This window comes from Pempheris klunzingeri, chromosome 11 (assembly GCF_042242105.1).
Source record: "Pempheris klunzingeri isolate RE-2024b chromosome 11, fPemKlu1.hap1, whole genome shotgun sequence".
NCBI classification, from domain to species: domain Eukaryota; kingdom Metazoa; phylum Chordata; class Actinopteri; order Acropomatiformes; family Pempheridae; genus Pempheris; species Pempheris klunzingeri.
The window spans coordinates 25769029-25781099 of NC_092022.1; the positions used below are offsets into that span (position 1 = coordinate 25769029).

Consider the following 12071-nt stretch of genomic DNA (forward strand, 5'->3'; position numbering starts at 1 on the left):
CAATAAACTGGACAAGAGCCTGAACTCCAGAAACATGTCAGGGTCCATACTGGAGTCACATGATCACAGCCGCTGATTGGCTGATGAAGCTGACGGTTTTTGGGTGTCAGGTGATGCAAAGGTGGTGTCGCTGTCTGCACGGTGTAACGCATCAAAAGGATCTGATCATCTATTCCAGGGGTCACCAACACGGTGACCGCGGGCACCAGGTCGCCCCCAAGGACCACATGAGTCGTCCCCCGCAGGCCTGTTCTAAAAACAGCACAACTCACCAGTGAGCTGCGTCTAAAATTTTATTTTTTTCTGTTGCTGTTCTTTTTTTTTAATCACACTTTTAATCATTTATATTGATTTGAAAATGACAATATCTTAAAAATAAAATAATTAGTTTAGATAGTTTTAGGTGACCTCTGACCTCTTCGAGTTCAAAGGTCAAAGTTCAAAGGTCAGTGTTGTGCGCATGACAAAACTTTGGCGCTCGTGCAGAGTAAGCTAGCGGGCGCAGCGGAGATGAAGGAGCTGAAAGCGGTTTCTAACCCAAAAAACATGGCAGAAAAAAGAAAGAAAGCTCATCATTTTCACAGTGAATGGGAGGAAGAGTTCTTTGTTACTACTGTGAAAGAAAACTGAGTCTGTCTCATTTGCGGGGCGACGACAAAGCGGCACAAAGTGGAGAGACTCTTCACTACGGGTCACAGAGCTAGCATGCTAACTGCCATGCTAACTAGCATGCTAACTGCTCACCGGGAAGCGCGCGACGGGCGGAAACAGCCCGTGAGCTGAAGGCAGCTTTGGGTAAGCAGCAGTCATTGTTGATAATTATTGTGAGAAATTACTAACGTGATCAGTGTCTTCACATAGATGAGTATCATTAATCATTAATAATAATATATAACTAAAGGCAAACTGAGCAAACTTGTTATTTCAGAGGAGTGTGACAAACTTGGTGTGACTCAGTACCATGAAGGAGCTCTCAGTTTCTAGAAGGTTGGTGACCCCTGATCTATTCCAACACTGATGAACAAATACAGTAGAAGAGTTTGAAAATGATCAAATGAAGTCTTTATAATTCATCTAATGGTTTTATTTTTTAGTTCAAAATGTGTTTTCTGTACTTACAACCCCTAAAATGTTTAATAATCCAGAGGCCAGTAAGACTAACCACTAACCACCTGTCACTGCCATGACACAGACGCTCCTCGGGATGCTTTCTGTCTCTTAAAAGACTTGTGATGTAACAGCCATGACACATTCAACATCACATTTCAGCTGCCACGACAGAAACCACCCGGAAACACCACTGTGAACACACGACAGTGAAGCACATCCTACAGTGTTTGAATGCTTTCTTCCACAAACAGATCTTTGGAATACAACTACTAAAAAAAAAAAGCACACGTCGGGGGGGTTATCTACAGTGAAAGGGACGCCTCAGGTTTAAGATGCTGGTGAATTACATGATGTGTTCTTTTTTAAAAAAATAAAATATCAATACACTTTGAAATACAACTTTCAACATTGTATGGCATCTGTAGTAAGAAACCAGAACATGGTGCCTGTGGCTCAGAAACGGGGACCTCAGCTTTAGTTTCTCGTGACAGCAGATGCTCTCGTGACTTTGGTAAAGGTGGAAACAAATGACAAACAAAGCTTTCACACTTTTCAGTTTTTCATGCCTGAATCAGATTTCTGTCACTCTGGCACCATAGGCACTTCTGGCAGTCACTCCCTGTGTGCATAGACTCTGCCATTCAGTGTTCAGCAGTAATATTACAGTGATCCGGTAGTGTGGAACATGAGAAAATACATCCTGGCATTCATTCTCATTCACCTTCTCTGATAAAGAGAGCTGTACCAGCGTTAAAAGAACTTTTCCACATGAAAAAACCCTCATTTGTCTGCAATCACCAAGCACCAGAAACATAAAGAAAGTAAAAGTGGGCATGGTTGATCCCTGCTTACTGTTCCAACATGACTGAAGAGTTGAATCAATACAATTACACTGGATCACATTACATCTGCTGTGTCCATGTTGTGGTGTGCAGACACATCTGCTCTTCTGCCATACGAGCTTCATTCTAGAGAGTTTCTACTCGGTGCCCCGATGTCCAAAACCTTGTAAAAATGATCAATACCTGTTTGCAGGCCAGTGGTTCTTAAATTATTACAATACCAGCAACTGGCCATTCAGCAGAGCCGTGTTCTGACAAGTCTGATATTTGAAATGAGGTAACCAACTCACACCTGTGTGCCAATATCTTCAGACTAGCTTAGCACAAAGACAGGAAACAGGGCTAAAGCTGGACCATCTTCCCTCTTATCCAGCAGGTGTGTGTTCTAAAAATGTTGGACTGAAACAGCAAACACCACTCTGAACTCTGCAGACATCTAGTGAGAAATACTAGAAGACTTTAACTGCTAACCTTACACCTCTCCTACAGAAACCCAAGGGACAGAAATTCACAATGGAAACATGTTACTAAGAATGAAACACTTCCCCACACAGCCTACCTAACGCTCCACTCCCGTTTTCTACGGAGTGGAGCTTTCCTGAAGAAGGGCCACAGTGATGTTATGAGTGTAGAAGGTGAGCCGAGTCCCAGCTGATCCCTCGTGTTCAGCAGGCCGTGGAAAGATCCACCCGCTGTGGCTGCGACCTGAACTCCACTCATAGTCCAAGTAGGATCGTGAGCACAGCATGTGTGTCCAGTCACAGCAGAACCGCCTTTGAGAGCAGTGTGTGTGTGTGTGTGTGTTTGACCGTGAATGTGTGTGTGTGTGTTTGTGTGTGAGGCTAGGAGTCTCGGAGCATGCTGATCTGGGCAAAGATCTTGAGCGCAGGGCCCAGTTTGATGTTCATGGCCCCCATGAGGTGGTCCTCCTTCAGCAGCAGCAGGGCCTGTCCGTCGATCTCCTGAGAACGAAACTCTTCAGCGATCTCCAGACAACCTGCGGGCACACACCACCATCAGTAAGGTCCCAAAACGGCCCTCTGACAGCCACCAGGATGGCCAGCTGTCACCGTGAAGGTTGGTACTGTTAATATTGTGTATCACAGAATACATATGGCTCTTTTCTAGGCTCAGCTCTGTCAGGATTTCTCTCTCTTTCACTTGTTGATCTTCTAGCACTGAGGGGGATAACAGATCCACCAGGAACACTCCACTATTACCACTGAATCCTGTTATATTATGGGATGCAGGCAAAGCTTTTCCTAAGTGGAAAAATTATAGCTCAGACTTCTCTCATAAAAAAAAAAAGTTCAAAGCAGTGAAACCTGATCTGTGATACAGGGCTCCACTAAAGATCCATCCACCCTGTCGCATGAGAGCAAACTGATCGAATCCACAGTGTGAAGATGGAGGAAAAAACACAATTTATGAAGTGCGGCTACTATGAAACGGACTATTTCTTACTAATTAGGAAGCTAGAAATCATTTGAAACATTACAAATCTCCCCAACCAGACACAGCTAGTGATCACTGGAACTGTTTAAATTCATCAAGCTTATGAGCAATCAAGCTTCAGACAGGTGGAAACTTAATTTTTAAGTCCACAGTATGTCTGTCAAACAAACAGAGTGTTCATGACTGAGTGTAAACAACAATCAAGGTTTCAGTTTGGGGTAAAAACATTCTTCTGAATGATTTGTTGTTCAGGCCCTTTTGTAGATGATGAACATGTAAGAGCAGCGTCCCAGGCTCAGGTCTGACCAGGGACATTTGTTGCATGCTTGCTCTCCCTCGTCCCGTCACTACATTTGGATGTGAACAGATGGAACACAGAGCTGAGGCAGCGCCCACCTGGCAGAGAGGAGATGAACTCGTAGACAGCCTCTATGTTCCACTGGCCCGGGTCACTGGGCAGGAAGCTGTAGGGCAGCAGGGGCAGCTCAGATTCCTGCACCACAGGCACCCGCTGGCTGGCTGACAGCGGGGACGGGGGTCTTTTGTAGGCAGACAAGTCTGAACATTGGCTGGACTCTCCCTGTGCAGGGTAGACGGAGTGACCGGAGGACAGAGCAGCAGGAGCAGGCTTCTGCACGGAGGGAGCAGTCTGACAGAGACACAGGGCTTTAAATACAACATGATTTCATGTAGAAATGAGGGAGAAGTCAGATAAAGAAGACGTGGACTGATGTTTCTCTTTCTTCACAACTACCAAGCTAATCATATACACTTAAAGTCCAAAGCTGACAGGTCTCACCTTCTTTTTAGGCTCTAAACTGCAGTGTTTGTGGTTTCCGTTCAGCGCTCTCTGCTTCTTCATGTTCTCCAGGGTGGTTTTGCGGTTTGGGAAGAGACCCATTCTTTTTGTGCATCCCACATTGTAGCTACAAAGGAAGTCAACATGGTGAGCTGAAACTTAAAGAGCACAGCCTTTATTTTACAACCAGTTAGACCACAGCAGCTCCCTGTTAATACATTATGTGCAGGCGTGTCCCTCTGTCAGGTCTGACAGGTTCACCACGTCTACTGGAAATGTACTCGTTTTTATATTCTTAAAATATAAAAAATATGTTTCTGTCTGATGCCTTCAGTGTCTGGATCAAGCAGTTGGTGAAACACAAACTACAGTGGTCCCTCATTTATTGCGGGGGTTACGTTCTAAAAATAACCCGCAATAGGCGAAATCCGAAGTAGTCGGCTTTATTTTTTATAATTATTCTATATATTTTAAGGCTGTAAAACCCCTCACCATACAGTTTATACACTTTTCTCAGACAGGCATTAACATTTTCTCACATTTATCTCGTTTGACTTGTTTGTTTGTCTTGCAAACAGGCAGCACTTAAAAGTCACACTGCTAGCGACTGAACATTTCTGTAAATTTGGCAAACCGAACGCATCCTGTACTGTACAGAGACACGGCACGGAGGAGATTGATTGACATTGGTCTACAGTCCCTTAGCCAATCAGGACGCAGAACACAATGCGCATTCATACACTGTAAAAAAAAAAAAAAAAGCATGCAAAATTGCACTTCAAAAATCCATGAAACAGCGAGGCCGCGAAAGGTGACCCGCGTTATAGCGAGGGACTACTGTACAACAGATTTGGTAGTCTATAAAATAGAATTGTGGAAATGAAGAGGATGAAGTGATGTCTTCCCTGCCTTGCCTTACCGTTTGGCACACACTGTAGAACAAAACCTTTTGGACCTTTTGAAGACGTAGGCAAAGTCCACCCTGCCACACAGCTCACAGGTCAGCATGGGCTCCTGCTGGGCCTTTAACTCTGAGGGAACACAGTCAGCACACAGTCAGCTGGACAGACACAGACGGTCCCACTAACAACAGCATCCTCAGAAAGAATTCTGTGTAGTGACAAGGATTAAGTGCTGCACGACGTAGGAGGGAGTATCTGGTCTGTCGGCCACCTGAAGCTCAGTTTCCTACCCTGTTATGAGAGCAGGTGTGTGAAATGTTGAACTATTCATTCCCTCTTGCCCCTTTCTGTGCTGGCAGACTGCCTGGACTCCAAGTGTGTCCTTTGGAACACATAGAAACAGTCTACAGGGTGGGGAGGGGGGGGCACTGCTTATTTGTTTCAAAAAGGAGCCATGGGTGACCGATACCCATGTAGTGAGCAAGATTCTGACAGTTAGAACACAGATGGAGCCATGTGGTGTCTCATTTGACGTTAAATTTGTCATTTGAACAGCTGATTAACTGGCTTAAGCTTCCCTGCAGCCTGGACAGCGCAGGCCTGGACCAGTCCCCAGCCTCCATGAAACCCCACTGATGCCCAGCACCCCTTTTTGACAGCCCCTGCTGAAGCACTGCCTAAAAAAATCCCTGTTGGCAGCCCCTGCAAATCCCAGCCGAACCTCCTGCTCTGCCTGTTTTGCACCGTGGCCTGACCAACAGCCACTGATTAACTGGTCCTGCACTCCAGCCGCTGGGTTCTGGTCCTGCACTGGCCAGCCTCCAGAACAGTCCCGCCTGGGTCGATGACCGCTCCGCCCCTCCTGTATCATCGCTCCAAAGCACACTCTCTCAGAAGGAATGTGGCTGTTCAGTGTGCATTTTAGCAAAGTCCAGTCTGGATTTGTTGAGTCAAAGTGGGGCCTTCCTGGGTTCTCTACCCTGAAGCCCATTTTCAGTCAGACAGCGACAGATGGAGCATCAGATTGGATCTGTTTTGAGGTTCTCCTTGTTTCTCTGACCACAACAGTAGTCACAGGGACATTATTATTAATAATTATTGCATTACATCAAAGTCTGCGGAGATGCTCTTGTAACCTTTATGAAACCAGATCAAAAATACTGTAATACTTGGAATTCTTCATTTTTCTGAAACATCTCAGCCTGCAGCTCAATCTTATCAGCCAACTAGAGACTGTGCAACATGCTCATAGTGTGGGTTACAGCATAATGTTTACTATAGTGCCATATTCATACGTGGAGAGGAGGACTGTCAGCTCCCTACTGTGCACTGTGAGGATAAAATAAAGGAGGTGTGTCACTGCTCTGAAAAGAACTGTACCCTTTGGTGAGACTCCATCCATCTTCGGGCCTGTCGCGTGTCTCCTTAAGCTCTCAATTGAGAAAGATGGACGTTCCACCTGCAGACAGAAAAAACAAACCTCATTACTGCACACTAAAAGAACATAATGTACAAATTAGCCGGAGCTACGTGCTGGAACTGGATAATCAAATGTGGAAAGTGCCAATGACAGAGCGTGACAGGAAACACGGGGAGAAAGGGGGACAACACGTCTTCTTATTGAGGCGATATTGTACGATCTCTGCCTTCTGACTGCAGGAGTTTCAATGGAAGTGTCTGCATTGTGGCACAGAAACTATCAGGGTGGAGCTCACAGGGCTCAACGTGCTGCAACTTGTGCTCAGCTTCATTTGTGCAGTAAAAGCACTGGAGCCACATTCAATGAAAAGCTCAATTTGCTGATGATAGTTTAACAGGATAATTTGGACTTTTTGACGAGGGGCTGTGTGAGGTGCTCCGCCCTCGTCGGTGTATCACCTAGAGTAGATGGTGGTCGAGTTTACAGAGTCCCAGCAAGAGACGCTAAACAATGCACCGCTGTGGACTGGGTCGCATATAACAGATTTTAGCCTCCTAAAACAATAAAAATCGACATCAGTTTAAACGCGAACGTTGAATTTAGCATATTTTCACCACCTTGTCTTACATTAGACAGTCTGTTCCTACAACACACCAAAGCTGTTCTCTCTCTCTCTCTCTCTCTTCAAAGCCACCAGATCTCATTGAGAAAAACACTGATTTACCACTGAATTAGCCATTTAAAGACTAAAAGACTAACTGAGCGAGGCAGCGACTCACATGCTCTGAGAGGATGTTCACTGGAGTGTGGTGGCTTTAAAGACAGCGAAGAGAGAGAGAGAGACAGAGAGAATGGCTTCAGTTGTCTTCAGTCTGATGAGAGCTAAGTATTCCAAGCACAGTGCATTGTTTTTTAGGTGGGCCTTTTTTAGGAGGAGGCTAAAGTCCATTTTCCTGCTAATGTAAATATCCCCCCCCCTGTGAACTGTACAGTCTATTTAATTTCTTTTTACACTATTTCATCTTGTCTTTTTTGCACCTTTTAGTTGTTTTGCACTGCCCATTAGAGCTGCTGTTTTTATTTCAATTTCGTTAGGGTTAGGGTTGACAATAAATAATTCTGATTCTGATTCAGTTTACACAGCAGTAATCTGAGTTTTTGTTTTTGTTTTGTTTTTTTAATGAACGTAACATATCTGACTTATCTTGCATCTGGAAACATTTACGCCCGCAGTGATGATATAATATCCAGAATGAGGGAGGGTCTGTGCTTGTGTGAGAGGGGCTTCTGTGGGTTCATGTTCTGGGACACAGTTCCTTTCTCAGGACTTGTAGGTTAGCATCATCGTCACAGGCTGACGTGTCTTATTGGAATTCCATGTGTCTTCATAGCCAGAGGTGACAGGTAAATGGTGAAAGGTTCTGTAAATGGGAGGGCAAGTGCTGTACTTTTAAACAGTATTCTGACTGGTTTCCAGCGAGTCGCTTCATTTCTAAGAACTAAAAGTGTCCAGAAGTGAGCTTTTCAGTCCCACTGAAGCACAGCTAAATGACCATAAACACACTGCAGATCGTCACTGCTTTGGAGACGGGAACTTTTCCTTCTGCATCCTCTCGTTGCATCTGAGCTGAACAACATGAGATTCACAGACCTACAGGATGACTCTCTGTTGTTTCCTTTTGTGTGAAAACTCTAAAACTTGACCATATCAGACCGGTTCATGTTTCCTCATATCCAGTGGAAACACAATGAAATGGGCAGGTGGACTTTTGATAAGATCTTATCCTTTAAAAAAGGATACTTGTGGTTTATCACGGCATGTTTTGGGCATCTTTTCTGATATAAGTCTTCGCTCTGGATCGACCAGGCAGTATGGCCACAGAGCTATGTGCTTTGTCATATAACGATCATATTCGGTGCGTTAGTGGGTTTACAGCCTGACACACAAGAGCTCCAGCACTCACGGGGAAAGGCTCAGCACCCTCCTGGATAACGAAGCCTTCTATCAGATGGGTGAGGATCTGCGACTCGACTACGGCCTGGGCTGGTTTAGTCTCTCCACTGTGTTGGCTGCTGTTCCCATTCCCAGAGGTCATGACTGGAGCACAGGCCACCCCCTCACCTGTCAACACAAGCAGCATGGCAAACTCAACAAGCACTGGCCACACGGACCCGGCCCCCGGCCCCCAGTCCCCCCTGACTGCTGCTCATGTACACAAAGACTGCAATGCAACTTAAATGTTGCTCCACGCTTTGGCCAGCACATAGTGTTGCTTAATACTTAATACTTAATAATGCTATTTTGACTCAGAAGACCCACTTGTGAATTTAACATACACAGAATCTACTAAAGCACCTTTTTTTTTTTTGGATTTTTACACTTTGTCAACTTCATTTCTTTTGGTAATCATCTGACATTTAGTTCATACAGGTGGGTTTCAGTTCTGCAAGCACTTTAAACCGGTGCCGATGTGAAGTGTGCCACTATGTGTTGTAAGTCCTATTTTAACTGCATTTATTTTTCTTGCGATAAGAAACCAAAAGACTAAATTGCCAGATTTTAGAATGGAGTCTGGCGTGAGCAACATCTTTACACAAGATCAGCCCGTTAGGGTAACATGGACCTTTGTGTGTGTGTGTGTGTTATTACCGAGCTTCAGAGAAATAACGTTAGGACTTTTTAGAGCTCCATAAACCACTTAAAATCCTTAAAATCCCAACTCGCTTGCAGAAAGAAAGCCCTTCTCAGTCTCCCTGTTCCTAACGGACACCGCGGACTGATCCGGAGGTCCCGGACACTGCCTCCGTTACCTGCCGTGTAAACTTCCAGCTAGCCCCGGCTCTCTCGGCCGTTGTCCGGTGGTTAACGTGGGTACGGGGGGTCTGCCAAAGGGGTGAATTAAAGTACACAGCAGCAAAGGCCACGTTTCCGCGTCCATTTTCAAAATGAACGGAGGAGTTCTCTTACTTTTACGGTCCGAAAGCCCCTCTGAGGTGGTCGCTCGGTAACAATGGTAGAGGAAGGAAAGCTCTTTGTTCCGCGGCTCCAAACAGCGCGTTCATTGACTTCTCTCCCTCGTGGAACCGGTCGGCTCCGTCGCGGTAACCGAGCAGCAGCCGAACGAGCCGCGGACCGGACCGGACCGGAGCGGAGCTGAGCGGCAGACTGACCCCGGGCCGTCACACGAGGACCCGCGGAGGTAGCGGCTGATACATGCTGTCCTTCCCGCTGGAGCCTTCTGTGGTTCGGGCTGCACAGCACACACACTCCGGTCCCCCCTGCCCTGTCTGTGTGTGTGTGTGTGTGTGTGTGTGTGTGTGTGTGTGTGTGTGTGTGTGTGTGTGTGTGTGTGTGTGTGTGTGTGTGTGTGTGTGTGTGTGTTTAATGACCGAGATCACTACACGGTGGTTCACAGGAGTATCACTGGAGGGACTTCCGGTTTCAAAATTAAAGTACACACACTCTTAATTTTGTGTATTCACATTTCAGAAGATAAAATAAATGTATTTTTCTGGCTTAAACACTATATTTTTAATACATGTTAAAGCCGATTGAACGCAATGAAAATCAGAATCAGAATCAACTTTACTGGCCAAGTTTGAACAGGCAAACAAGGAGTTTGACTCGGTGAAGCTTGACTCTCTGTGTACAGTGAGGAGAAAAATAGACATAAACTATAACAGCAGGAAAAGAATACAGGACAGTATAAACAATATAGAACTCTTTAACAACAACGGTATGTACAGTAGAGGTAGGTGTAGTGCAGAATTGCAGTGCAAAAAAGTAGTTACTCAGTCCACTGATGTTCTTGTGTGTTTTACTGATTTCCTGTCCTATCTACATGAATTGCTGATCCTTTAAAGTCCAATGAATAGAATACAATTTTCAATGATTAACGTTGTAACCTTTATTTTGAAGTACGCCGCCGGAAGTGGAGAAGCCGTCGCTGCCGCCGACTTGATAGTTTCACTGAGTAACCGGACCTCAGATCGGCGCGGTCCCCCTCTGCAGAGACCCGGTCCCGTGAGGCCCCTGTCTGAGACACAGGAGTGACTTCAGTACGGGTCTCATGTCATCGCTGGACTTGATGAAAAAGCAGTGTCTGACCTCTGGGACCCTGTCCTCGGCTTCTCTCAAAAGAAGGTTCATAAAGAAGAGGAGGGTCGCTCCGGGGGGGCGGCAGGATGCGGACAGCGACTGTCGGCTGTGCAGGTGAGCCACACCGAGCTGACCCAGAGTCAGTGATTGAGTCAGGTCAGGATGAGCTCCATACATCCACACTGCACAACCAGTCACTCACTGCACACCCAGTCACTCACTGCACACCCAGTCATCCACATTGCACACCCAGTCATCCACACTGCACACCCAGTCACTCACTGTACATCCAGTCATTCACTGCACACCCAGTCATCCACACTGCACACCCAGTCATCCACACTGCACACCCAGTCACTCACTGCACACCCAGTCACTCACTGCACACCCAGTCACTCACTGCACACCCAGTCATCCACACTGCACACCCAGTCATTCACTGCACACCCAGTCACTCACTGCACACCCAGTCACTCACTGCACACCCAGTCATCCACACTGCACACCCAGTCATTCACTGCACACCCAGTCATCCACTGCACACCCAGTCATTCACTGCACACCCAGTCATCCACAGCACACCCACAGCACACCCAGTCATCCACTGCACACCCAGTCATTCACTGCACACCCAGTCACTCACTGCACACCCACAGCACACCCAGTCATCCACTGCACACCCAGTCATCCACACTGCACACCTGCACACACTGGCTGAGAGGATCTCTACTGTGGCAGAGTTGTAAACTCATTTTCGATTATAGAAAAACAGCTTAGATTAATTTAAGATTTCAACTCAGAGCAGGGTGATTTTCTTCCAGATGTATCTTGTAGGGCTGAAACTGAAGGGGGGGGGGGTGTTATAAAGTTCAGTTTTACCTTTAGACACGTTTGGACGAACCTTTGTACGAGTGCTTTGTTTGAGGCCTCCCTCAGTAACTCACCAGTTTGTTCCTTTTTGATCCAGGTGTTCCATGTTCTCCCAGTCTGGCAGTAATCGCACTGTTCGTCGGATTCTGACAGCCTGCCTTCTCTCTTTCCTGGCCCTGCTCGGCTCTGTATCCATTGACCTCCGCTCCAACTTTGACTTGCTGCACACCACGGAGGCCGCTTACGACGAGCTGACTTCATGCAGGACGGAAGCTATCCTTCAACTTGTTAGTAAGCTTCAGAAGATGAGGCGCTTGTTCACCAGAGATGTGGGCAACGACACGCTGGAGACGAGTTTTTCAGAGGCTGTGTTTCCTGTGTTTGGTCACCTCTGTGGTGAAATGACAGGTTACAGTAACGACCATGGGCTCCCTTGTAATACTGAGCTGGCTGGATTTTGCCAAGAGATGAGGAGGACTGTTCAAGGATCTCTAAATGCTTCAGTGGATACAAATAGCACCAGTGAAAATGGTACGTCTGCTTACTCTTTGGCCATTGGAAGACTTCTTGACAT

General features: G+C 46.3%; 2 protein-coding genes across 2 annotated transcripts in view; both read right to left on the reverse strand.

Annotated features, from left to right (window-relative positions):
* Positions 1-11634, reverse strand: part of LOC139210292 (rho-related GTP-binding protein RhoA-C) — a 55152-nt gene extending 43518 nt beyond the window's left edge. The window contains exon 1 of the mRNA XM_070840312.1: positions 11631-11634. The gene's annotated coding sequence lies outside the window, so the exon portion shown is untranslated. The remainder of the gene's footprint in view (positions 1-11630) is intronic.
* Positions 2775-10804, reverse strand: LOC139209345 (polyhomeotic-like protein 2). Its single transcript, XM_070838995.1, has 8 exons — positions 10637-10804; positions 10451-10565; positions 8493-8650; positions 6489-6567; positions 5126-5237; positions 4207-4333; positions 3804-4056; positions 2775-2949 (listed from the first exon to the last, which is right to left on the reverse strand). The coding sequence occupies exons 1-8, from the start codon at positions 10802-10804 to the stop codon at positions 2795-2797; spliced, it is 1167 nt and encodes a 388-aa protein (XP_070695096.1). The 3' UTR covers positions 2775-2794.
* Positions 11635-12071: the final 437 nt, after the last annotated feature.